Source organism: Ochotona princeps, chromosome 17 (assembly GCF_030435755.1).
Source record: "Ochotona princeps isolate mOchPri1 chromosome 17, mOchPri1.hap1, whole genome shotgun sequence".
Lineage (NCBI taxonomy): Eukaryota > Metazoa > Chordata > Mammalia > Lagomorpha > Ochotonidae > Ochotona > Ochotona princeps.
The window spans coordinates 3,588,471-3,614,932 of record NC_080848.1 but is presented as its reverse complement, the minus strand read 5'-3'; the positions used below and the strand labels follow the sequence as shown (position 1 = coordinate 3,614,932).

The window sequence follows — 26,462 nt, the reverse complement described above, 5'->3', positions numbered from 1 at the left end:
TGGGGAAAATTACCTTCCAGTGTTTGATCATTTAAGCAGAAGGTGAGAAGGGATATAAAAAAATTAGCACAGGACAGGTTGTCAGGTGGCAGGAACAGTGATCTCCAAGTCCGGTGAAGCGACAGACCTGAAGCTGGTGCCACAGGTTAGGCCAGCATCCCCAGTCAGTGCCAGTCTGTGCCAGCTCCTTGCTGAGGCTCCTGGAAAAGCAGCAGCTGACAGTGCAAGGGCTTGGGTGCCTGGCACGCAATGCTGGAGAACCAGAATGAGCTCGGAATCACTGACTTCTGCCTTGTCCATCCTGGCTATTGCAAAGGGGAACCAGCGATGGAATCAGTCTCTCTCTCACTCTCACTCTCACTCTCACTCTCACTCTCACATACACACACACTGCCTTTCAAATCAATCTTCTTTATTTTTTAAAGATTTATTTATTGTATTGGAAAGGCAGATGTACAGAGAGGAGGAGAGACAGAGAGGAGGATTTTCCGTCCGATGATTCACTCCCCTTGCGGCCAGTGCTGCGCCAATCCGAAGCCAGGAACTTCTTTCCAGGTCTCCCACACAGGTGCAGGGTCCCAAGGCTTTGGGCCGTCCTCGACTGCTTTCCCAGGCCACAAGCAGGGAGCTGGATGGGAAGTGGAGCTGCCGGGATTAGAACTGGTGCCCATATGGGATCCCAGTGTGTTCAATGCGAGGACCTTAACCATTACGCTATCACACCAGGCCTTCAAATCAGTCTATAAAAAGATTTATGTGCTACATAAGCTTCCATTTGTACAGAAAGGGAAAAGAAAATCATACGTACTTTGAGCAGACAGTTCCAGAAGACATGGCAGACATGTGGAAACTCAGGGAGATGTTCATCTTCGGAATCAAAACAGACCTTGTGATATACGGGGACTTCAGGGTCTTGGTTTTGTTTTCTGACTGCCAAGGGCTCTTGTCTAGCATTTGCTTTACCGCAGTTCGAGGTCTCTTTCACCTGCACTTTTTCATAGACATGGCACAACTGAGCAAAAAGAAGGGGTGGAGGCTTGGCACAGATGTCAACGTGTGACTTGGGCCACCTACACCCCCCTCCGTTCAGGAGTGCTTCTGTTCCTCACCCCAGCTTCTTGCCAAGGCACCCTGAGAGGCCTTGGTGACAGCTGATGCCCTCACCCCCTCCCCATGAAGACCTAAGTGGAGCTGGCAGCTCTGCCTGCCCCAACTCTGGCACTGGGGAAACCAACCTCTCTCACTCTCTGCCTTTTGAAGAAAGGGAGGCAGGGAGAGGGAACGACCAACAAAACCCCTGAGGCCTACTGTGCCAGCACCGACCTGGCAGTGCCCTGGAGCCCCTGGACAAAAAAGGAGGCCACGCACTCACACAGCTGCCGTGCCACCTAGCAGTGCCACGCCGCGGCAAAGCCTGGTTCCCTGGCTGGCGTGGGGCCAGGCCGGCCCGGTTGGCAATGGCTCGGGCAGTCCACTGCCCCGTCCACGGCCTTTGTCCGCTACACCTCACCTCAGCGTCTCCTCTTTCCAAGGCGGCCCAGCTCCATTGTTGGCCCAGGGGGGTCAGGACCCGCGGCCTTCTGCATTATAGATGCCAGAGGGGGGAGGGGGCCCTGTGGGTGTGTTGGGGGGGACACTGAGCCGGGAGCAGAGCTGGGGTGACAGCAACAGCCAGGCTGGTGCCGCACAGCCATCCATGGGTGGGCACAAGGACGAGGACCGCCAGCGCCCGGCGAGACCAGCGCAGCCAGCCTCGGAGGAGCAGGAGACAGAGTCGGCCAGCACAGAGGGGGTTGGCCCCGTACGGAGACACCGCACGGGCCGCCGTAGCAAGGCCCGAAAGGCGAGGGCCCTGGCAGGGCAGGACCCTGACGACCAAGAGGCCACTGCAGGCCATGCGACACCACCCGCAGAGGGGCTGTCCCTAGAGGCCAAAGACAGGCCAGGCAACGGTCGGCGGGGTCGCGGGCCAGGAGAGAGCCGTGGGGGGCACCCAAAGGAGAAGGAAGAGGGCCTGGTCCAAGTAGAGGCGCGGACTCGCCGCCGGAGGAGGGGAGCTGGCCAGGGACCTTCAGCTTGTCGGAGCCGCTCAAAGCCCCCTAGCCTTGGTGGAAACACGTCGGGCGGGGATGCGGGCAGCTCCTGCCAGGACAGCGAAGCCCGCGAGGCGCGGGAGAGAGGCAGCCAGGGCGGCAGGGCCCCGGAGTCGCGGCAGCCAGAGTCGGAGCCGGCAGACTCGAGCTCCGAGGGGATCAACACTGGGCAGGGATCAGGGCTCGAGCAGCCGGAACCAGGCGGCGATGAGCCCCTGGTCGAGCGGAGCACCGGGAAAGGCCCTCGGGGAACCGGCGGGGATTCCGGCAGCGGCGCCGCCTTGGCTCTGAATGCAGAGCAGCTGGGGGAGAGGCGGACGCACGGCCCCGAGGCCGAAGGAGCCGGGCCGCGTGCGCACGGCCAGGGCGGAGGGCAGGTGCTGGCGGAAGCGCGTCCGGGCAGCGCCGCGCCGCTGGCCGCCTTGGTGGTCGTCCACAGGCTCCGCGCCCGGTCCCCGCCGGGCAGCGCACCCAAAGCCGCGGGTCCCCGTGGCGCCAGCCTCAAGGAGCGGGTCCTGCGCGTGGTGCGGGCGCTGGGCCTCGTGCGGTGGCTGCAGCGGCGCACTCGGCAGGCCGCCGGCGAGGAGCCGGAGCCGGGGTGCCAGGGGCCCCGGAGCGAGGGGCGCCGCCGCGGGCCGGGACTACGGCGCCGGCTAGCGCTGCGCCTGGCGGGGCTCGCGCGGCTCGGGGCGCCTCCACGGAGTCCCCTTGGCGACGGCACTGGATCCTCACAGGCCCGGGATAGCCCAGCGCCGGCCGGCGGAGACCTCACACCGGATCCCAAGTTCGCTGTGGTGTTCCCCAGGATCCACAGGGCCGCGGAGGAGCCGAGCAACGGGAGCTTCCAGGATGCCCCCGTGGACCCCGCCACCACGCAGGACCGTGTCTTGGCTCCTACGCAGGACGGAGAGGAGCAATGGGCGAGTGGGGAAGCGGGGGCTGGGCCCCAGCGCGACTCCCTCTTCGCCCCAGCTTCTCCCGACGACTCTCCCCTGGACGAGGACTGCTCCCGCAGGCAAGCAGAAGCCGAAACCCCTGTGCACTGGGCGCAGGACTCCGTCCCCCGCCAGGACCCCGAGCCTGGCCCTGACACCCTGCTGCCCCGACTCACCTTGGAGACCCGTCTGCGCAGCGGGGGGAGCCTGCGGCCCTGCGGGTCCCTGAGGGAACGGTGGGAGCCGGAGGATGAGGTCGAGGAAGCGCTGGAGAGGGCCCTGGAGCTGAGCCTGGGACAGGGTGCGGAGGCGCCCGCCAGCCTGACGGTGGATGGCTGGAGCCTGGCAGAGGGGCTGGAGGACGTGGAGGATCTGGCCCGGCTGCGGTGAGCACACCATCCGAGCCTGCACCCCCAGCCCCGGGCTCACCTTCCCCGAGAGTCCACCTCCCATCTATACCAATTTAAGGAGCCTTGGAAGCGGTTTCGTCCCCACTTGGGCTGGAAGAGGCAGGTGTGGTGGGGGTCAGGCGCCTCACCCCCTTCCATCGGCGCTGACCCGGCCACTCTTCACCCCTCCGGCACCCTCTGTCCCCGCAGGCTGTTGTGTGAGAGCTCCGTACTGCTATGCCTTAAGAAGAGGTTCCACCTGGGCCGCATCTACGTATGGGGGAGCCTGGGGAAGGGGGCGAAGGCAGACAGGGTTTGGGTATCCCCCAGTGGAGAGGAGGCGGAACAGAAAGGAGGGCTTCAGGGCCCCCCTTATCTCCTTACACGTTTGCACCAGACCTTTCGCTTTCTTCCTTAGACTTTTGGGGGTTCCCTTCTGCTGGCTCTGAACCCCCACCGCCCCCTGCCTCTCTTCTCACCCGCGGTCCTGGCCAGCTACCATCCCAGGAAGACCCTCAGCAGCACGCCGTACGTCACTGCCCCCCATTCCCCCCAGGAGCACCAGCTGCCTGCTCCGGGAGGCCCCAGAAGCCTCCTCCATAGCGTCCTCTCATTCCCCTCGCCCAGGCACATCTTTGCTGTGGCTGCAGCTGCCTACAGCCTGTCTCAGACCCCTGGCCAGGCCCCCTGCGTCCTCCTGAGGTGAGTATGGCTGAACCTCCCGGGTGGGCATATTGTCAGCACTGGAAATGACCGGTCTGAGCCACGGCCAGGCTGCAGCTCCAGGTTCCTGGAGTGAAGCCGGCAGGGGTGGCATCCAGGGGCCTTTTCTGGCTCCAGCTTTCCGCCTTCTGGAGTTCTCACTTCCTGCGGTTCAGGAGGGCCCTTCCTGGGGACCCTGCTAAGACCCCACCCCACCTTGGGTGCATCCCTGCGGCAGCGGGCACAGTGGCACAGGGAAGACGGAAGCCGCTCGGAAGCTGGTGCAGTTCCTGAGCAGCCTGGGGCCGGAGCAGGCAAGAGACAGAGTGCACCAGGTGTGGGACGGCAGCATGTGGGGGGCGGGGGGCACTGAGCTGGCTGCCTGTCTCCCTCCAGGGCCACTTCCAGGGATCCAACAGGGACCACCCTTCTCCTCGGGACTGGTGGAGGTTGGAGTGTGGGTAGTGATCTTCAGGCCCCAGGATAGCCGACTGCAGGGACAGCTGGGGTGGGGCCTTTCACATGGGTGTGGGGGTCCTTACTGGGGTACCCCATCGTGGGGGCTGTGGCTGTCCCAGAGACGGATACACCCACCTACCTACAGCTGGCCGAGGTACTGCCCATGCTTAGCAGCTTTGGACATGCCAAGACCATCCTCAATGCCAACGCCAGCCGCTTCGGCCAGGTCTTCCGCCTCTTCCTGCAGGAGTGAGCAATGGTGGTCTGGGTGGGAACCTGGGGTTCCTCCCCACTCCTGTGGGGGGTTCCCTGGTTTTTCCTGCTCCCTGAGCACCCCCAATTCTGTCTCCTGTGTCCATAGTGGGGTCGTCGTGGGAGCCTCCATGTCCCACTATCTGCTTGAGACCTCCAGGGTGGTGTTTCAGGTAAACACCCCCTATCCTGTCCCCTTTCTGGGGGCTGCCAGAAAGGCGGAGGGGAGGAGCTGCTGCAGGGGGTTCTGTGCGCACCCTTCCAGCCAGTCCTTCCCCCCAAGGCGCAGGCTGAGCGGAGCTTCCATATTTTCTATGAGCTGCTGGCAGGACTGGACTCTGCCGAAAGGGAGCAGCTGTCCCTGCAGGACCCGGAAACCTACTACTTCCTCAACCAGGTGAGCAGGGGCATTTGAGAAAGAGGAGGAACCTGAGGGAGGCTGGCCTCACGCCCCTAGCCCTGCTGTGCCTCCACAGGGCCGCGCCTGCTGGCTTCAGGGCAAGGAGGATGGCCAGGACTTCACAGGATTGACCAGGGCCATGCAGCTGCTGGGCCTGCACCCTGAGGAGCTGGCCGGGGTCTGGGCCATGCTGGCCGCCATCCTGCACCTGGGCAACATCTGCTTCTGCTCCTCCGAGGTGGGTCCCGGGTGCCTGGGGGCTTCCTGGCACCGTCAGGGCAAGGACAAGGATACCACAGCCTGGAACGTAGGCACACTCCCTCCCCTGAGCCTGGCTCATCAAGCTTACCCTGGCCCTTCCTGCTGCATCTAGAGGGAGTCCCAGGAGGTGGCTGTTGTGGCCAGCTGGGCCGAAATCCACACAGCAGCTCGGCTGCTGCAGGTGGCACCAGAAGGTCTGGAAGCAGCTGTCACCAGGAGAGTCATGGTGAGTTCTGGGTCTTGGAAGGTAGGGCTGAGCCCGGGGCCACCTGCAGGCTGGGTGCCTGCCTGTGGGGGATGGGCAAGGGTCTTCCCACTACTATGCCTTCCCCGCCTCTAGGATACGCCCTATGGCCATGTCTCAAAATCGCTGCCCGTGGAAAGTGCCATCGATGCCAGGTGTGCCCGGGGACCAGAGACGTGGGCACCTGGCCTGGCTAGCTGCTCTATATGGCTTACTGACACCGCCCACAGGGACACCCTGGCCAAGGCCTTGTACTCCCGGCTCTTCAGCTGGCTCCTGCAAAAGATGAATGCACAGCTGGCTGCCCCGGGGGACGGGCACAGCCCAAGTACCATCACTGTGGTGGACGCCTATGGCTTTGAGGTCACCCCTTGGGGTGGGCCCCGGGTGGTGGGTGCCTCCATCATTGATTGAGATGTTTCTGGAGATGCCAGCAGCTCCCTGTTAGGGGTGCCCATGAGCCTTATGCCACTCTGGCTTGGGTGACTGCTGGTATGGGGTGGAGAGGGCTAGCAGGTGGCAGAGATAGACAGGAAAGGGAGCAGGCCCACCTCTCAGGGCTTTCAAGTCCAGCTGAGGAGTCAAGCTGGCTGAGAACCTGGGGTGTTCACTGAGCCTCCTTTCAGCTGCATGTGGGCCCCTGCTGGCTTCTCTGGAAGCTCGGACCTGCCTGGCCTTGCTGGACTCGTACAGGTGCCCACCTCACTGTCCACATGTGCCCAGGCGCTGCGGGTGAATGGCCTGGAGCAACTGTGCAACAACCTCGCCAGCGAGCGCCTGCAGCTCTTCTGTAGCCAGAAGCTGCTGGCCCAGGAGGAGGTAAGAGAAGTTGGGTATAGGCATGGGCAGGGCAGAGGACCCTCAACACGACCCAGCCTGGCATTCACCAGAGCATTCTTGGTGAACAGAGAAACGAGCTGATGGCTCAAACCCTGGAGCCCTCTGCCCGTGGGATTGCCTCAAGGGACTCATATGTGTCAAATGGGGAGCCACTCCTGCCGCGCCCACAAATGGGGCTGAATGCCAATTCCGCAGGAGGTGTGTCAGCGGGAGCTGCTGCCCTGGGTGCCCATCGCGCAGCCTCCGCGGGAGTCCTGCCTGGACCTCCTAGAGGGCCAGCCCCACAGCCTCCTGACTCTCCTGGACGCCCAGACCTGGTTGGCCCAGGTGAGGGCGGGGGCTGGACAAACGTGTCACCAGCAAGGCTTCCCAGAGGATAGGAACAGAACAGGCCTCAGCTCTTCCCTCTAGTGGTCACTTCCGGAATAGCTCCCTGCTCAGCCACGCCCTCTATTTGTTTTTTTCTAAATAGTGCACGCATGTCCCCGTGCCTTAGCGGGGTTAGTGTGTTCCTCCACTTTTTCTATATATACATGTGTTTATTTTCATTGGAAAGTCAGTTACACAGAGAGGAGAAGAGATAGAAAGGAAGATCTTCCATCTGCTGACTCACTGCTCAAATGGCCACAACAGCCAGAGCTGAGCCAATCCAAAGCCAGGAGCCAGGGTCTCCCACACGGGTGCAGGGTCCCAAGGCTTTGAACCATCCTCTATTGCTTTCCCAGGCCACAAGCAGGGAGCTGGATGGGAAGTGGAACTGCCGAGATTAGAACCAGTGCCAATATGGGATTCCGGCGCGTGTAAGGCGAGGACTTTCGCTGCTAGGCCACTGCGCTGGGCCCGTGTTCCTTCACACTCTTCATGCTGACTGAGCTCCATGTGGGCTGGCTCCTTGGAGAAGGGTTCATTAAGGAATTAATGAATGAGTGAGCTTGTGTTACAGCACTACTGAGGATAAAAATGGGCAAAAATAGGCCTGCTCCATCTCCTTTTAAAACCCACAGGGTAGGGCCCGGCAGCGTGGTCTAGCAGCTAAAGTCCTCGCCTTGAACGCACCCGGATCCCATATGGGCGCCGGTTCTAATCCCGGCAGCTCCACTTCCCATCCAGCTCCCTGCTTGTGGCCTGGGAAAGCAGTCGAGGATGGCCCAATGCATTGGGACCCTGCACCCACGTGGGAGACCGGAAGAGGTTCCTGGGTTCCTGGCTTCGGATCGGCCGGCCATTGCGGCTCACGTGGGGAGTGAATCATCGGACGGAAGATCTTCCTCTCTGTCTCTCCTCCTCTATGTATATCTGACTTTGTAGTGAAAAATAAATAAATCTTTAAAAAAAAAACCCCACAGGGTAGCAGGAACAAAGTGCTAACTTAAAAAAAAGAAGTAAATATACAGCCATGCATTTGGGACTCTGGGATGAAGCAGTGGGGCCAGGAGACTATGGACCCCAAGAGCATGCAGCTTTTAAAGTAAATCAAACATCGGTAGTTGTACCCCCTCTGTGGAAGAGGTTTTGGGGAGCAAAACCACACACCCCAGGATTTGTGGTGTTCGGGGTCACAAGGGGGGGGCTCAGGGCAGGCAGGGAACAGCTTCTTGGCCCCTCCCCAGGCCACAGACCACACCTTCCTCCAGAAGTGCCACTATCACCATGGCAACCACCCCAGCTATGCCAAGCCCCAGCTGCAGCTGCCCATCTTCACCGTGAGGCACAATGCCGGGAGTGTCACCTACCAGGTAACTGACACCAGGGTGAATCATCGGGGCGACGGAGTCATGCGATGGTGAACAGTCAGGTAGGGGAGGCTCCCCTCCCCCGGCCCCACCCATGCCTGACACAGGCTGAGAACCGTGCGGTCAAGTTGTGTCGTGGAGCCCCCCAGATGGAGGGAGGAGAGCACTGGTGTGCGACCGTTCCCCAGCCGCTGAGCCTCCAGTGACCCTTCTGTGGAATGGGCCTGTGCGGGGTGTTGGTGGGGGTATATGCCTGTTACACAGCAGGCTCTCGCTGAAGCAGAAGGACCAGGGGCTGGACCCAAGACTGGGCAGGTTCTTCAGTCACTGCCGGATCCCCCTTGGGCCATCTGTGTGGCTCTCGCAGGTTCACAAGTTTCTAAACAGGAACCGGGATCAACTGGACCGGGCCGTGGAGGAGTTGCTGGCTCAGAGCCGGCTGGAGGTGCCTAAGCAGTGCCCCCCATCCCTGCTGCCCTCCCCATATACTCTGCTACCCCTGCAAGCGGGCCCCCAAGTCCCAGGCACCTGGGATGGATGGGAGGGCGGGCCTGAGCTTTCCAGGGTCTCTCGGTGCCAAGGGCTGGTCACTCTGGCTCCTCAGGGCAGTGGGGTGGATGGGCAGTCCCAGGAGTCCTCTCTTGCCCGCAGCTGGTGGGCAGCCTCTTCCAGGCAGCAGAGCTCCGGGTGGAGGACAGATCAGCCCGAGGCACACTGGCCTCTCGCTTTCAGCACTCTCTGAGTGCCCTCCTCATGGAGCTGGGCAGGTGAGAACAGGGATGCCCTTCGACAGCCTGTGCCACCTCCATGCGGGCGCCAGGGCTGGGTGCAGGGCTGGGCGCAGGGCTGGGCTGGCCCCTCTGTGACCTGCCTGCTGCTCACAGGAGCCACATCCATGTCATCCAGTGCCTCAGCCCCAACCCGGGGAAGGTGAGCCTCATCCGCCTGACCCAACTCCCTTCCCGCCATCCTGCCTCCGCTTCCTGGCTCTCATTAGCTCCATCTTATATCCCAGTTCCCTGGCCTCTTCGATGTGAACCATGTGGCGGAGCAGCTGCGCCAGGCCGGTGTCCTGGAGGCTGTGGCTGCCCGCCATGTCCACTTCCCTGTGCGCCTGCCTTTTCAGGTCTTCCTGGCCAGGTGGGGAGGGGCTGGTGGGTGGGGAAGTGGCATACAGGGGCCCTTTCTGGGTGGGGAGCTCCGAGCTGCCTTCTTGGGCGTGGCCTCTGGTCTAGCAGAGCCACCTGGAGCCAGGGCTGCTCCAGAGGCCCCTCCCCGCCACTTTCGCCTGAGATGGCCAAAGCTGACCAAGGGTGGGGCCAGCGATCATGCCTGACCTTGAACCGGACTGTGAGAAGCACCTTGGTGGGGTAGGTTCCGTCCTAGCCTTCCGGAAGTTGTCTTCCACTATGACTACCTTCTGCAGTCTTCAGGCAGGGCACCAGGGAGCCACAGGTGCTGACGCACACCCTGCACCTGCCAGCCACTTCCTGCACTGGCCAGCTCAGTGGATAAGCTTCCGGCTCCCTCCAGGCCAGGCACCGGCGCTGGCTTCTGGGCTAGGGGTGCCGAGAAGCAGCCTTCAGGCCTGCTCTAAGCGCCTCTGCACCCGACACACACACACACACACACACACACACACACACACACACAGCCTCGCAGCAGGCTGCGCAGTGGGGCTTCCCAGGCACGTGTGCAGAGCAGGACCTCGCTATCCTTGGGGCAGGTTCCGGGCCCTGGGGCCAGAGGGGCAGGGAGAAACCCCTGACCGTGAGAGGTGTGGCGCCATCGTGAGCCAAGTGTTGGGGGTGGAGTCCCCGCTGTGTCATCTCGGAGTCACCCAGGTGTGTGTGTGTGTCTGTCTGTGTGTGTGTGTGTGTGTGTGTGCAGGGTTACTCACACCTGCATGGGAAGAAGGGACTTTCTGGGACTAGCTCAGGATTCTCTGCTCTTCCCAGGGCTGGGGAGATGGGTGGTAGCTGTCCTGGGGTACCCCCAGAGTGGCTTGGCTGGCCGGGAGGCACTGAGGCCTGACACCCCAACCCCCACCCCTGCCTCCTTCTCTCCCTGCAGGTGCTGCTGCAAGAGCAGGGCTGGCAGCGGTTGGAGCAGCTCAGGGACCGACAGTGTTCCCGGGCCCTGCTCACCCTGCGCCGCGGCCTCCGCGTGTGCATGCGCAATCGGCGCCTTCGCCTCCTGCCCCGGCTGCAGGCGCGTGTGCGCGGGCTACAGGCCAGGTCTGCAGGACACGCGTGCCTGGGGCTGGGATGGGGACTAGGTGGGGGAGATGTGGGGTCCCAAGGCAAGTCCACCTGCCCCCAGGCCAACTCATCAGCACCTGCTGGCCACCTGCTCGCCACCTGCTCCCCTACCCTGGGCCACACGCTAGTGACACAAGGGGAACCAGCCCCTCACCTCTCGGGTCACCCTGTGGGGCCAGCAGAGTGAAGTCAGTGCCAGAGGAGCGGCAGTGGCCACGGTTTCTAATATGCTGCCCTGTCCCCCCAGTAACCTCCGCTCTGCACTCGCACTCTCTCTGTAACTTTGTCTGGTCTGGGTGTATTGACTTGTTCGCCTTTGAAAGGCAGAGAGATGGACAGATGGAGGTCTTAGGGCCACTGCTTCCCTGTCCAGATACTGCAACTTGAAGTCAGGAGCTGGGCGCTTGAGCCTGTCTCTCACCTGGGTGTCAGGGATTCAGCCACATGAGCTGTCCTTGCTAACTCCCCAGGGTGTGCATCAGCAGGAAGTGGAACTGGGACTTGAACCCAGGCATCATGACCATGGGATGTGGGTGTCCCCAGCAGGGTCTCAGCCACTGTGCCAGAGGCCCGCCCTTGTCCCGAATACACAACTCTGGCCACGTTCACTCAGTGTCAGGTTCTCAGCCTCTGTCCACATGGTGATGTGGGTCAGAATTCCCTTTGTCCTTTGGGCTCAGTGGTGTTCCATGTGTGGACCAGACATGCCTGTGGATCCACTCACTGTGGCTGGGCATTCCCTTAGAAGTCAGGCTACCGGGGGAAGTGGTGGCAGGGGAGAAGTCGGGTGAGGCTCCCTCCTGGTCTTTCTGATCCGGCCTTGGGGGTCTCAGGAGTGGAGTGGCGAGGCTGTGCAGTGGTCTGTTGGGGATTCTAAGGGCTGGCTGCATGGTCGCCCGCAACGCTGCACTGTTTCATGTTGCATGGCACAAGGCTTCTGAGCACTCCACGTCCTGGCCGACTCTCTTCTCTCTGTCTTTCAAACAGCAGCCAGCCTTGTGGATGTGAAGTGGTAGTGCATGTTTTATTTTGAAGACATGTTTGAAAGACAGAGAGAAAGAGATCTCTCCGCTGGTTCTTTTCCCAAATGCCTGGAAAGCCTGGGGCTCAGCCAAACTGAAGCCAAGAACCTGGAACTGCATCTGGTCCCACTCCTGGATGGCAGGAGGCCCCAGCACTTGGGTCATCTTCCATTGATTTCCTGGGCACACTGGCAGGCTGCTGATTCAGAAATGGAGCAGCTGGGACTTGAACTGAGACTCATGTAGAATGCTGGGTGCTGCAAGCAGCAGCTTATCCCTTGGCGTCACGGCCCCCCTCCCTTCCCCAGCTCGTGGCTTTGAGCTGCAATTCTCTAAGGGAGACAAGGCTGAGACAAGGCTCTCTTCATGGGCGTCTTTGCCACTGGTGGCTCTGAATTTCCTGGTAGATGCATCTGCTCTGCTCCTCTCCTGGCTTTTTGTTGGTTTGCTTGTCTTTGGTTGTTGCGCTGTGGGCATTCTCTCTATATTATGTATGCTGAGCCCTTACCCAACAGGTGATTTTCAAATAGGCTTCCTCAGCCTGAGTGCTTGGACCCCTGCACCCATGTGGGAGACCCGGATGGAGTTCCAGGCTCCTGGATTCGGCCTGACACAGCTCCTCCTCATTCCCCCACCCCCACCCTGGCTTCCAGGAAACGCTACCTGCGACGGAGAGCCGCTCTGGGACAGCTCAGCACCATGCTGTTGGTGGCCCGGCCCCTGCTCTGGAGACACCGGAGACGGCGGCAGGTGCATGGGGAGCGGAGGTCAGATGGGCAGTGGAAGCAGGGCATCCAGGGAAGGAGCTGGGCAGCCTGGGCTGACTACGCTGGCCAGGACCCAACAGTGGATCCCATCTCAGCTCAGCCTCACAGGGACAGAGGCCGAGCAGGCAGGAGACCCTGTGAGGCTGCTGCTTGTTTTGTCCTGCTCTATGTCCCCCAGGCAGGGGCGTCCAACCCCTCCAGGGCCCCCCACCCTGTTGAGGCCACTTTTGCACCTGTCTGTTGTCCAGTGACTCCAACTGCAGGGCCATAAAACCGCTCAAAGGGCAGTGCCCACAGACTGCTCCCCTTTCCAGCCCCTCCCTGGCTGGACTTTGCGCCCTGGGACCATTCCTTCCCTTCTCCTGCCCTCTTCTCTGAGCCCTGGCAGACTGGCAGTGACACCCACAGCGGCCGGTGAGGACCTCGGAGCCCAGCAAAGGCAGGGACGGGCCTGTGCTGGCATTAGGACAGCCCAGGAGTGAGAGGGGTCCAGAGAGCTGTGCAGGTGCCACTGGGAGGCACTACCACCCCACCCAAGCCATCAGCTCCTTCTGTATCTCCCTACAGCTTGGGCACTGGTGCGGCTGGCACGACGGAGCTGCCTCTAAGAAAATGCCAAGCATGGTAGGTGGCTGGGAGGAAGGTTGCTGGGTGGCAAGTAGCAGCAGTGATGAACGCACTGTGGCTGGCACGCTTGGGGAAGGTGGGAACTGCCCCAGGTCCTGACCATCACGGTGCTGGTGGGAAGCACCAGCCTTCACAGTTCTGGTGCCTCCTGGGATCTCACAGGGGCCCCAGCCGGGGAGGCACTGGGCCAGAGTCCTTGATCTTTTTATTGTTTAAAGGTTTATTAATTTGTTTGAAAGGCAGGTGACAATGGGTGGGGCAGGGGAGAGGTCTTCCATCCCCCAGTTCCCCCCCAAATGGCCTCCATAGCCAGGGCTGGGCCAGGCCAAAGCCAGGAGGCTGGAACTCCATCCGGGTCTCCCATATGGGTGGCAGGGACCCAAACACTTGGGTCATCTTCCACTGCTTTCCCAGGCAGCTTGGCAGGGAGCTGGAGCAGGAGGAAGCTTATCCCTGTGGCCCCGAGCACTTGGTCCCATTGCAGGGGTTATTATCCCAAGGGGGGTGATGGTACTTGAGGGGGACCCTAAGCCCATCCCCTCAGTCCTTGAATAATTTGTTTTGTCTTCTCTGCCAGGAGCTGGGGCGCCTGGAGATCCCGGCCGAGCTGGCCGCCACCCTGAAGACAGCACGAGGTCGTTCTGACTGTCCCGCCTCACCTCTGCCCTGTCCTGCCTCACCTCTGCCCTGTCCCTTTTCTGGTGATGGGGAGGGGGTGGGACCCTGTGTCAGAGTTTCCCGCTCTGATGCTCCTGAGTGCCCCAGCTGGCTTCTGGTGGCCACAGCGCTCAGCTCGGCTACCTCCCGCCCTTCCTCCCCAGGCCACCTGGACAGCCTGGCCCGGAGCATCACAGAATGCGTGCCCCCTGAGGTCCCCGCCCGGCCCCGCCTCAGCCTCCCACCAGATATCAACCAGCATCCTTTCTCCACCTTTGTGTCTACCCACTTTCAGGTGGGCCCCGCCCTCCCTTCCCGGTGTTGCACCTGCTGGTACACAGAGGCCTCTCCCCTTCTTCCACCCGCCTGCTCCCCGTGTGGTCCCTGGGTGGTGGATACAGCTGAATAGCTCACAAAACTTGTACGACCCAGAAAAGCCTCGCTGTGGATTGGCATGGCAGTCTGTATCCTGCCCATGGGTTGTCCTGACATTGAGTTCCTTAAAGGGAGTTTAACGACCAGGGAGCCGTTCTGCAAACACAGGTCGCCAACTGGCACACCGGGCAGATTCTTGATCTTGCTTAGGAACAACAGATTTGGGAGGGGTGTGTGTGGAATGCTCTAGAATGTGTGCACAAGAAATAGGAGCTGAGATGCCAGCCGGGCTTCTTGCAGACAGGGCAATGTGAGCGGTGGAATCTTCACATCTGTCGTTTTCTCCACTCTCTCAGTTGTCTGCAGGGGTGGGAACTGATTTTCTTTCTTTCATTCTTTTCTTTAAATTTTTTTTTTGAAAGTTGGATTTTACAGAGACAAGGAGAGACAGAGAGGAAGATCTTCCATCTGCTGGTTCACTCCCCAAGTGGCTACAACGGCCAGAGCTGATCCAATCTGAAGCCAAGAGCCAGGAGCCTCTTCCGGGTCTCCCACACTGGTGCAGGGTCCCAAGGCTTTGGGTCGTCCTCGACTGCTTTCCCAGGCCACAAGCAGGGAGCTGGAATGGAAGTGGAGCTTCCGGGATTAGAACCGGTGCCCACATGGGATCCTGTCACATGCAGGGCAGGGATTTAGCTGCTTAGCCATCATGCCAGACCCTCGATTTTCTAATCAGAGAGCAAATTCAGGAGCTAGCACAGAGGCATAACATGCCAAACCTCTGCTTGCATCCAGTATGGACACCAGTGTATGTCCTGGCTACTCCACTTCCCCTCCAGCTCCCTGCTCACAGCCTGGGGAGCTGAAAGAAGCTCCTGGCTCCTGGCTTCAGATCAGCTCAGCTCTGACTGTTGTGGCCTTTGAAGAGTGAACTAATTGAAGGAGGATCTTTCTGTCTCCTCCTCTGTGGAAATCCGCCTTTCAAATAAAAACAATTTTTTTTCTTAAAAAAGAGCAAATTCAGGGGTGTGTCTGAGGAGGTATTTGGGGCCAGCCCCTGTCCTCCTCTCAGATTCTGTGCTCCTGCCAAGCGCCCTGGGGGGCCTGTCTGCATGCCAGGTCCTGCCTAGGCGTGATGTTACTATGTCACCCACTTTCCCTTGCAGGAGCCAACCCTGCCCAGCCCAGGGCAGCCACTGGCCAAGCCCCTGACACGGCTGGATAGGGAGAACGCTCAGCCCGCCCTGGACGTCAACAGGGTGGTGAGTGGGGTACCGGGGCGAGGGGACAGGGTGGACCCTGCCACCCGTGCCCAGTAGCCCTACACCCCAAACCTGGCCTGGCTTTGTGTTACGTGCAGATGCTGCGGCTCCTGGGCGATGGGACCCTGTCTCCGTGGCAGGAGCAGGCTCTGGGCTTGTACCTGGTGCGGCAAGGCCAGCGCCACCTGGGGCTCCGGGATGAGATCTTCAGCCAGCTGGTGGCCCAGCTCTGGCACAACCCGGACGAACAGCAGAGCCAGCGCGGCTGGGCCCTCATGGCCGTCCTGCTCAGCACCTTCCCCCCAACACCGGCCCTGCAGAAGCAGCTGCTCAAGTGAGGGGGCAGCTGGGTACGGGTGTTGGGGGCGGCTGGTGGTAGTAGGTATGGTCAGGCCCCCCCAGCCAGATCCATGCCATCCCTGCAGGTTCGTATCTGACCATGCTCCCCACGGCATGGCAGCGCTGTGTCAGCATAAACTGTTGGGGGCCCTGGAACAGACGCCGCTGGCCCCTGGGGCAGCCCGGGCCCACCCCCCGACCCAGCTGGAGTGGACGGCCGGATGGCGGCGGGGCCGCATGGCAGTGGATGTGCTCACCTTCAACGGTGATGGCTGCCTGCTGAGGGCACCCCTTTCCTGCTGCCTCTCCCCAGGCCCCAGATGGCCCCTTTGCACTGCTTGGGGATTGCCCCTGGGGCCAAGCCCTGGCCTGACCCGGTGGGCCTGGCTGCCCCTCACGTTCCAACCCCCCAACCCCCACAGAGGAGTGCTACTCAGCTGAGGTGGAGTCGTGGACCACGGGGGAGCAGCTGGCAGGGTGGATCCTGCAGAGCAGGTGTGGGGTCCCCAGGGGGGCATGCTACAGACCCCTATCCCCTTATCCCCACCATCCCTCCCCCCAGCCCACTCTCCTGCGTGCCTGGGGCCCAAAGCCTGCTCCACCCGAGGCTGCCTGCAATCGGAGGGCTCCGGGGGCTGCCCTTGGTCCCTGGGGATGGCTGTCCACCTTGCTGACCACCCAGGCTGACACCCCATTCCACACAGAGGCCTAGAAACTCCCCCTCGTGGCTGGTCCGTGTCACTGCACTCCGGGGATGCCTGGCAGGACTTGGCCGGCTGCGACTTTGTGCTGGATCTTATCGGTCAGACGGAAGACCTGGGCGACCCAGCGCAACCCCGAGGCTACCCCATCGCTCCCACTGGCCTGTGAGAGTCTGTTATCCCCCCACCCCGCCGGTGACCCCATGCAGCCATCCTGTCCTCACACTCTTCGGTGCCCCTCAGCCTTCCCAGCCCAGCCTCCTCCCGCCCCCATGGCTGCTTCTACCTTTGGTCTTGGCTTGCACACCACCTCCCAGCCTCACAGCCCCCCTTAGCTGGACTCACCATTCTCCACAGAGCTGAGGACATCCCCCCTGCCCCTGGCGTCCAGGCCCCCACACTACCCCCAGGCCTCCCTCCAGGTCCAGCTCCAACACTGCCCGGTGGGGGACTCACAGGTGAGGCCAGCTTGGCCACATGGAGGTTGGCAAAGTGTGGGGTTGGGAGGCACAGAAAACCCCACATGCAGGCTCATGGCACAGCCCCTGTCCTGCCCCACAGGGGAGACCCGTCCGCCAGGGAGCCTGGAGGGCTTTCTCGACAACCTCTTTGAGCCGGTCTTCTCCCCAGGCCTCAGGGTAAGTGGCCCCCACACCTGCCCCTGTGCCCTGGGACCTCTTGCTTCTTGTCCTTGGGCAGGGCTCTGTTCTGATCCTGTGACCTTGGCCCCCTCAGGACCTGGAGGAAGGCTGGGCACTGAGCAGCCGCATGAAGGGCGGGGGTGGCATCGGGACACCGCAGGCAGGCTACCCCCTTGGTGAGTGCCAAATGACGATCATGCCTGTTGGAGGGGTTCCAGCCAGCACCAGGCGGAGGGGAGCACTTCTCCCCGCCTGTGCCTGGGAGGGAGGTGGTATGTGGGCCCGAATAAGACTGACCCCAGAGGACCCTGTTCCCTCAGTGTACCCAGGGATGATGCAGGTGCCCAGCTACCAGCCAGCCATGATCCCCACACCTATGCCCATGATGCCAGCGATGGGCACAGTCCCCACCATGCCAGGTACGGCTGGGCCAGCCAGAGGAAGGGTTCAGTGAGTAGGCCCAGGACCTGGCGCTCACCTGGCACTACCTTCCTGGTGCTCCTACAGCCATGATGGTGCCACCACAGCCACAGCCGCAGCCCCTGCTCCCCAGCCTGGACACGAGGCAGCTAGCGGCCCAGCAGCAGAATTTCATCAACCAACAGGCCATGATCTTGGTGAGGACAGATGGCTAGATGGGGCCCAGGGGACCACCTGGGGGCAGCAGCGCCTCGGGGCTAGGCCCGCCAGGGCACTTACCCAGCCCTGTGTCCTCAGGCCCAGCAGATGACCACGCAGGCCATAAGCCTGTCCCTGGAGCAGCAGACACAGCACCGCCAGCGGCAGGCGCAGGCATCCCTGGAGGTCGCCCGTGACCCACCCCCAGCTGTCACCCCAAAGCCCAAGAAGCCGCCTACTCCCCGGGTAGAGCCAAAGCAAGATCCGGAACCCGTGGTTGTCAGCTTGAGGGTAAGAGGCCAAGGACGGGCAGATGGCAGGGCCTGGGGTAGGAGCGTGGCAGGGAGGAGCGTAGGTAGGTGCCGGGGCTGCATGGGGCAGAGGGAGAAATCTGTGTGGTGACCGGGCTGATGGGGGCTGCTGTCATCTTCCCCCTCGGCCAGGAGGAACCCCCAGAGGAGGATGTCCCTGATGGCTTCTGGCGTCCCAAGAGCTTCCAGCAGAAACGGGACTATTTCCAGAAGATGGGTAAGGACGCACAGGGAGGTGGCTTCACTGGCTGGGGTGGGGGTGCACCCTGCTCCCCTGAGTGCCTGTGGTCTGCCCAGGAGCCCAGACTGGTGGCGCAGGGGTGGGAGGGGTTAGTTGGGGGGAGCAGCTCCTGGGTGATGGTGTCCATCTGGGGGCCCTTACAGGGCAACAGCAGGTAATATTGAAGAAGGTGAGGCCTCCAGCCAAGATCGAGATCCCCCAGGGGGAGGAGGAAGAGGAGGAGGAGGACGCAGTAGGTATGTAGAGAAGGGTGAGCCCCTTGGCCCCCTGAGTTCTGCACAGCTGTGCTTAACAATCTTTCCCCTTCCTGGCAGTGCCTGCCCCACCTCCTCCCCCTCCGGTCACCAAGAAGCCCTTGAAACAAAGTAAGCACAAAGCTACAAAAGAGGCTGAGGCAGAGCCAGCAAAGCCAGTGCCTGCCCCTGCTCCTCCTCCCCCTCCAGTCACCAAGAAGGCTGAGCCAGCAGTGCACAACGTGAGCCCCACAAGCCAGCGGCCAGAACCCAGCAGGGAAATCCGTAACATCATCCGGATGTACCAGAGCCGCCCCGGGCCTGTGCCCGTGCCTGTAGAGCCATCTAGGTGGGCTTCCTGGTGGAGGTGGCAGGATGGTGTTGTTGCCCTCCAGGTATCACCCCGAGCTTCTACTGATCTTGTCATTTTCCTGCAAGGCCCCCCAAAACCTTTGGGAAGAAAAACGACCCTAAGGACGAGGCTCTGGCCAAATTGGGGATCCATGGCGCCCACTCCCCCCCTGCGGTGAGCACCCCCCCATCTGTCTGGCCCCTGCTGCAGTGGCAGGGAGCTTCTCTGCCCAGGAGCAGGGGACTCGGGGGGTAAGATGGCTTTGTCCCCAGACAGCTCATCTGTCTTCCCTGCACCTTTCAGATGCTGTCCCCTGGCCTAGGGAAGGAACCCCCGCCGGCTATAGCTCCTCGGCCCAAGGACAGCCCGAGGCCTGGGCCCTCCAGCTCCATCAGGGCAAAGCAGGAGCCACTTCGAGACCTGTTTAGCCAGAACCGGCTCATCGCAAATGCACCCCCACCTGCCCCAGCACCCCCCTGCCCACTGCCGGCGCCCCCCTTGCCTCCACCTGAAGACTCCAGGACCCTTTCGACAAAGCCTCATGGTCAGGAACCCCTACCCCTGCACAGTGGGTGGGCTTTGCTGGGGCAGCACTCAGCACCCACGACTGAGGTCAGCCCTACCTGGCTGAGGCTAGTAGCTGTGGCTCCCGGACTTTGAGCTGTGGGTGGGGAACCCCAGCTTCCTGGTTCCTGCCCTGGGCGGGGGCCAGGCACCCCTGGGACCTGCCTGCCTATCGCGTGCAGAGTGTTGTCCTTGGTGCAGACATGACAGCTCCACGGGAAATTTAGTGACCCTGGCTGACGTGGTCAGAGATGCCACAGGACACAGAGGGCAGGACATAGAGGGCAGGACACGGAAGCAGTGAATGAGGTGGCTGGAGGCGGAGCACAGGGCCCTCAGTGGGCTGGTGAAGTGTGCTATCCCAGCTTCATCATCCCCTCTGCCCACCCCCAGGCTTGCTGGAGCCCATGAGGGACCAAGGGCTCTCCACCCAGTTACTGGCGTCTTCGGGCAGCGTGTGCTTTTCATACACCAGCGCCCCCTGGAGGCTGTTCCTGCGCAAGGAGGTGGGCCCAACAAGGCAGTTGGGAGGGCCGAGGACAGCGGGTGGGGTCCTGGCCCTGCCCACTGTGGCCCTAGGACCCTATCCACTGGGACCCGGACCCCACCCCCTGACCTCAGCCCTCCCTTGGCTCCCTGCACCCCACCAGGTGTTTTACCCCCGGGAGAACTTCAGCCACCCCTACAGCCTCAGGCTCCTCTGTGAGCAGGTGAGAGCCCTGCCAAGGATGCTGGCAGGCCAGCTGCCCCCCGAGCCCTTGTGAAAACCCTACACCAATGTGGGGGGCACAGGAACAGTCAGCCCTGGTACCTTGGAGCTTTTCCTATGTCCTATGCCCACCTGTGTTCGTTCAGTTCTCGCTACATCAAGAGTAATCTCGTTGTGTCCTGAGGATTACATGGCAAGTGTGTCCAGGGCAGGATATCAGCTGTGGCACACAGCAGCTGCTGCTGAAACAGTGGCTGTCCCTTTACCGTTTCTGAATATTCCCAGGGCTGCTCCTCTGTCCCCTAAACCTGCCAGACTGCACCCTCCCTGCCCCACGGCCGCTACCCTCCCCACCCCCTCGTTCTCCAGGTAGCCGGAGTTTGTGCCTGGGCAGGGAGGCAGCAGAGGGAGAAGTGTAGAGGGTTGCAGGGGAGCTCTTTGGGTGGTCCCGGCCCCGGGGTAGGGGGCTCTTGGTCTCTGCTGCACCTGCGCCCTCCAGTGAGCCCCACTGAGACTGACAAGCCCCAGGGCAGGCGAGCCTCTCCAGCCCCTGCCCTATGCGGGTCCGTTGCTGTTCTGGGGTGGCCCTGGCGTCAGCACTTGGTCATGACGCTATGGCTCTGCTCCCAGATCCTGCGGGACACCTTCACTGAGTCCTGCATCCGTATCTCCCCCGAAGAACGGAGCCGAATGAAAGAGCTACTGGGTATGGGCTGGGGGCTGGCACTGTGGGAGCGGGGGTGGAGGGGGACCCTGAGTGCAACCTGGGCCTCTCCTGCCCCCAGGAGACCTGGAGGTAGGCCTGGACTCCCTCGGCACTGCCGAGGACAGCGTGAAGAAGCGCATCGTGGTGGCCGCTCGGGACAACTGGGCCAATTACTTCTCACGCATCTTTCCGGTCTCGGTCAGTGAGGTTGGGGGCAGGCGGTGGGGCTGTGGGCTGGACTACTGTGTGCAGCTGCTGCAGGGTGTCTTGGATGTTCATGGGACCCAGTGGGGGTGCTGCAGGGGGCCCTGATCGTGACTCAGCTGTGTGCGTCCCCCACCCCCTGCAGGACGGCCATGGCAGTGATGTGCAGCTGCTGGGTGTGTCACACCGGGGGCTGAGGCTGCTTAAGGTGACCCCAGGCCCCAACATGCACCTGAACCCGCTGAAGACACTGTGTTCCTACAGGTGCGCTGCGGCCGAGCCAGGCCTGGGCTGCGCTGGGGGAGGGCACGGTCTCCCCACCCTGCCCATTCCCCACATCCGCTCCTCACTCCCCATGCAGCTTTGCTGAGGTGCTGGGCGTGGAGTGCCGGGGTGTCTCCACCCTGGAGTTGTCGCTGACCAGGGAGCAGCTGGTGCTGTACTCGGCCCGGGCCCAGGCCATCAAGGCCTTGGTGGAACTGTTCCTGAATGAGCTCAAGGAGGCAAGCACGGTGTAGTGCGGGGGGCGCTGGCGTCCTGGGTGGGGTGGGGGAGGCCAGCCACGCCGAGAAGGTCGAGTGGCAGGAGAGGGAGTCACGGGCCTGCCCACCCCCCGGCTGCTGGCAGGACTCGGGCTACGTGGTCGCCCTGCGCAGCCACATCACGGATGACCGCAGTCTGCTGAGCTTTCACCGTGGAGACCTCATCAAGTTGGTGCCGGTGGCCAGCCTGGAGCCAGGTACCCTGTGGGGGTCCCCCAGCAGGGCTAGTGGGGGCCATGGCCTTGCTGACACTCCCCTCTGAGGATCACAGGGGTTAGGGTGTGCAAGCCTCCACTCTCGGATTCTCCGACAGGCTGGATGTTCGGCTCGGCTGAAGGCCGTTCAGGGCTTTTTCCTGGCAACCTGGTGCAGCCAGCTGCGGCTCCCGATTTCTCCTTCTCGGAGCAGCCGGGCAACCGGCGGCGCAGGAGTCAGCTGGGGGAGCCAGGCCTGGCCCAGTGGAGCAGAGTCTCGGAGGTGAGGAAAAGCAGAGAGGCAGAGGTGAGGAAGGAGAGGGGTGTGGTCGCTACCCCTGGGCCTGCTGCCGTCCCTGTGTCCCCTGCCAGCTCCTGCCCTGGGCTTCCAGCCCTGTGGGGAGGCTTTGGCCCTGGCCCCTGTGTGGTCCTCGTGCTGCTTGGATGATGTGCAATAAACAGTCCCTGAGGTTCCTGGCTCTGCTGTTGCGGGGGGTGAGGACAGGGCTGGGGCAGGGTCCCTGGCATGGCCAAGTGGGATCACAACCGCCTGTGCTCCCAGCCCTCTGCCCAGCGTCGCAGCCAGGCATTCGGTGACAACTCGGAGGAAGGCAGCCAGCACTCCTCCACGGCCTATGCGTCCCTGCCCGCGGACACCCACAGCTACACCATGCAGGAATTTGCCCAGCGTTACTTCCGTAGACCTCAGAGCCCGTGAGTGCCCGCAGCCAGCCTCGGAGTGGCCTGAACCATGCTGTCCATGGCCCTCTCCTCTGGCTGAACCAAGCGGGGAGGCTCAAGCCAGTGCTCTGTCTGCGTTCACAGGCTGGACCAGCGAGAGGAGGGGAAGATCGCAGCCAGCCTGGTGCGGTACACCAAGGTAAGGGCTTGGGGAAAAGTCTGGCCAGTGGGTCTGCCCGCTGGCCCCAGTGAGCTGCAGCCCCATGGCTCGACTTCTCTGGCCACAGGTACCCATCCAGGAGTCACTCATCGACTTTGATGACGAAAACAGGAGCAGACAAGCCGTGGCCAGCTTCCAGGGTGAGGGGCTGCCTGCGTGTCCTGATGCCAAGAGCACAGGACTTTGGGTGGGAGGCCTGTGGGAGGGCTGGCAAGCAGGCAGAGCCGGCTACACAGACACAAGAATGTGTCATTAAGGAAAGTGGCCGAGAGCAGGCAATGCCAAATGCTGTTTCATCACCTGGCCATTCGGGGCCCTGTTGAACTGCTTCCTGTCCCACCTGCAGCTTTGATGCAGTTCATGGGGGACCAGTCGAAGCCCTGGGGCAAGGACTCGGTCAATCTGCTCTATGACCTGCTGAAGGTAACATGCGAGGGCTGGTGCCGGCTGAGACCCGAGGCCCTGGCTGAATGGGCCTCCTCTGCCCTGGGACACCCTTCCCTCCCACCACTCAGAAGTATTCTCTGAGCACCCCCTACCGGCAGGAGGCATGGTTGTGACCCTCAGGGGTGAAGTCCCAGCAGAGCAGTAGGTAGCCCCGTGGGAGCAGGCAGTGAGCAATGACTCATCTAACAGGGAGCAGGAGTGTTGGGGAGATCAGCAGGAAAGGGGGTGCTGCGGGGAAGGGTCTGGGACAAGCCACTGGCAAGGAGCAAAGGCGTAAGCTGTGTGCACATGGGCACAGGTGTCCAGGCCGGGGTGGGAGCGGGGGCCCAGGAAGTGAGGCGACAGTGGGTCCAAGGCGCAGCAGGCCCCCTAGGGTCCTTGGCTTGTCACCATCAGACTGAGGGTCTCTGATGGGAAGCTGCTGGGGGTGTGGGAGAGGTCTGTTTTACATTTTGTGGGTTCATTTTGACTGCTACTTGGAATTCAAGGTGGGGGAGCTCAGGACAGTGGTCCCAGGTGACAGACTGAGGTTGGGAAATGGGAGGGGTGTGAGGGGCGGTGCCAGTCTGGGGCCCCTAACTTCCAAGAGGAGTGGTCCTGGGGCAGCTGAGAGCAGCAGGGGAGTGTGGCCAGAGGCACGACACGTGACAGCCGTGCCGCTGACCTCTGGGTGTTAGGCAGATCCACCACACTGGGGGGCTGTGGGCCTGGCCCCGCCCCGCACACCTGCCTTTCCTCTGCCCACAGCTGAGCCACGAGGAGAACCTCAGAGATGAGATTTACTGTCAGGCCATCAAGCAGGTCACCGGACACCCCCGGCAGTGAGTGGACCGTGGGGCGGCTGGGGGCTTCTGGGAGCAGCCCGACCCCGTTACAGGGCTGGCCTGAAGCCAGAACTTTCTGTCCTCTGTTCTGGGACAGGGAACGCTGTACTCGAGGCTGGAGCTTCCTTAGGCTCCTCACGGGCTTCTTCGCCCCATCAAGCACGCTGATGCCATACGCGACCAAGTTCTTCCAGGATTCGAGCCCCAGCCAAGGTGCCCGGGGTGGGGTAGGGGGAGATTGCAGAGAGCAGGAGAGAGAACTCAGCTGGCTTGGGAGGGCTTAGGGAGGAGCTGGGACGGGCTCTTGACTCTGCCCTTGCTCCCCGGCAGCGCTGGCCCGCACCTGCCAAGACAACCTCCAGCGCACCATCAAATATGGGGGCCGCCGGCGCCTGCCCCCTCAGAGCGAAATGAAGGCTTTCCTGGTACTGGGTGGATGGGTGGGGTGTCCCTGGGGCAGGGGGGCAGTGTGCATGCAGCTGGGACTGCTGCCTGCTGCTGGACTGACCCTGCAACCTGTGCCTTGGCAGAAGGGGCAAGGGGCCCGCCCACTTCTTATTCACATGCCTGGCAGCACGGAATATAAGACGAACATTCAGATGTTCACGGTGAGTGGGGCAGAGGGTAGCCACGGGGAAGAGGCTGCCCCTGGGCACATCCCCATTGTCTTGGCAACGACCCTGTGCCCTCCCAACCCCCAGGTGGTAGGAGAAGTGCTGGAGGAGCTGTGTGGGAAGATGGGCATCAGTGACTCCCAGGAAGTGCAGGAATTCGCTCTCTTCCTCATCAAAGGGAATGGTGAGCCCTGCGGGGGGGTGGCCGGCGGGGCCTGGGGTGGCAGGAGGGCACAGCCTGAGCAGCAGGGATCCCGTGCAGATGAACTCGTGCGGCCCCTGTGGTCCCACGAGTACCTCAACAGCGTGCTGGTGCATGAGAGGGTAAGCCTGCACAGCCGGCGGCTCTGCTGGGAGACCCCACTGCACTTCGACAACTCCGTCTACATCAGCACCCACTTCAGCCAGGTTAGCCCACTTGTGACTGACGCCTAAGCCACACAGGATATGGGAAGGTGGAAGCTGGACATGGGGCGGTAGGGGTAAGGGGAAAAGGGGCTAAGGGGTGTGTGAGGCCACCAACTCACAGCCTTCCCCTCTCAGGTGCTGCGCGACTATCTACAGGGGAAACTGGCACTCAGTGCCCAGGCAGATGCCCACCTGGCTAGGCTGGCTGCCCTCCAGCTCGTGGGCAAGGGTGACAAGAACCCTCCTTCAGAGTATGTGAGAGCTCAGCTCTCTGTATTTCCCATCATTCCTTATCCCTCCTCAGCACTCACCCAAGGGCCTGTCCTGCAGCCCATGGCCCCCACCAAGGTCCAAGCCACCAGTCCCCTCCATCCTACCCCAGGCTCCCTCATGTGCATGGGTCCCCACTTGGTTACTGGCACCTGCTGCCTGCCCAGTCCTGCACTAGGAGGTCAGTGCCCATGGGTGGAACTAAGCCGGGCCATATATCTTAGGCAACAACTGCTCACCTACATTCCGAAGATGCTGCACTGGCAGGTGGACATGACCACCATAAGGAATCTGCTGGAACAGGAGCTGAAGGAGCTGCAGGGACACAGCACTCAGGAAGCCCAGATCAGCTTCATCAGTGCGTCTGGGGCGGGGCTGCTGGGTGCAGGGCAGGGGCTGAGATGGCTTCTGTGTCAGGCATGACTCCCCCTGGGGTGGTGCTCAGGAGGGTGGCTCCCAGGGGTCAGGACTCCTGCCTAGTCCCCACTCCCCCACCAGAGGCCACAAGCCAGCTGCCCCTCTTTGGCTACACTGTCTACCTGGTGATGCGAGTGAGCACCCAGTCCCTGACTAGACCTGCACTGCTGGGGCTCAGCCGCCAGCACCTCCTCCTGATGGAGCCCAGCTCCCAGGTAGGCAAGCGAGGCCCTGGGAGCCCAGGCCATCCCTGTCACCCCGAGGGCCCGCCTTTCCAGAGGAGCCACAGCCTTCTCTCTGCCGCCCCCAGAAAACATACATCTCCATCGCCCTGAAGGACCTGCAGCAGCTCCACTTGCTGAGTCCGATGGAGAAGGGGGCTCCCCCTGGTCTGGAAATCAATTATGGCTCGGTGGATAGCCCTCAGACCATCTGGTTTGAGCTGCCGCAGGTGAGTCGCCACCCAGGGCCTGTGGACCCTGGTGTGCAGGCAGGAGCTCCGGCCCATGGGTCGTGCTCAGGACTGATGGGGGCATGGAGGGGTGGGAGGGCTGGCAGGGGGCCCCCATAATGTGTTGCCTCCTGCAGGCCCAGGAGCTGATGTACACCATTGTCTTCCTGCTGGACGGCTGCACGTCCATGGCCCAGTGGCCCGGCCTCCAATGAGGGGAGGAGGAGGAAGAGGCCTTTTGTGGCCTGAGTTGGCCTTGGTGCCGTCAGGTCATCTGCTTTGGACTCTATCCCTTGGCTCTGTTCTGGAATCCAGCAGCCCGAGTGGAAACCATGGGGACAGGGGCTACTGCAGTGATGGCAACTGGAAGGCAGGCAGAAGCTGGACTCACTCAAGGGTGGGCTCCAGGCGCTGGGGCCTGCCCAAGCTCCCTGCTAGCATGAACCCAAGTGTGGGGGACGCAGCTGCTGAGGAAATAAAACTCCTGAGAGCAAAG

The 26,462-nt window shown here is 62.0% G+C and overlaps 1 protein-coding gene across 1 annotated transcript; it reads left to right on the top strand.

Annotated features, from left to right (window-relative positions):
• Positions 1-1,696: 1,696 nt before the first annotated feature.
• On the top strand, positions 1,697-26,461 carry MYO15B (myosin XVB). Its single transcript, XM_058675743.1, is given in 64 exon segments — positions 1,697-3,414; positions 3,628-3,691; positions 3,836-3,945; positions 4,045-4,119; positions 4,358-4,454; positions 4,724-4,827; positions 4,940-5,003; positions 5,114-5,227; positions 5,307-5,468; positions 5,604-5,717; positions 5,832-5,890; positions 5,966-6,098; positions 6,459-6,554; positions 6,771-6,902; positions 8,186-8,311; positions 8,676-8,753; positions 8,960-9,075; positions 9,193-9,238; positions 9,324-9,448; positions 10,035-10,152; positions 10,382-10,545; positions 12,245-12,341; positions 12,926-12,982; positions 13,563-13,620; positions 13,807-13,937; positions 15,184-15,279; positions 15,378-15,613; positions 15,705-15,883; positions 16,041-16,113; positions 16,323-16,484; positions 16,677-16,777; positions 16,881-16,957; positions 17,055-17,136; positions 17,281-17,379; positions 17,468-17,577; positions 17,678-17,869; positions 18,025-18,106; positions 18,274-18,366; positions 18,403-18,712; positions 18,802-18,889; positions 19,019-19,259; positions 19,673-19,785; positions 19,930-19,989; positions 20,619-20,694; positions 20,774-20,892; positions 21,044-21,162; positions 21,260-21,401; positions 21,526-21,637; positions 21,754-21,917; positions 22,197-22,348; positions 22,460-22,514; positions 22,603-22,675; positions 22,882-22,958; positions 23,730-23,803; positions 23,904-24,019; positions 24,137-24,231; positions 24,337-24,414; positions 24,508-24,604; positions 24,683-24,828; positions 24,964-25,079; positions 25,323-25,456; positions 25,597-25,730; positions 25,826-25,966; positions 26,104-26,461. Coding segments are annotated over 64 exon segments (8,850 nt in total). The 3' UTR covers positions 26,182-26,461.
• Position 26,462: the final 1 nt, after the last annotated feature.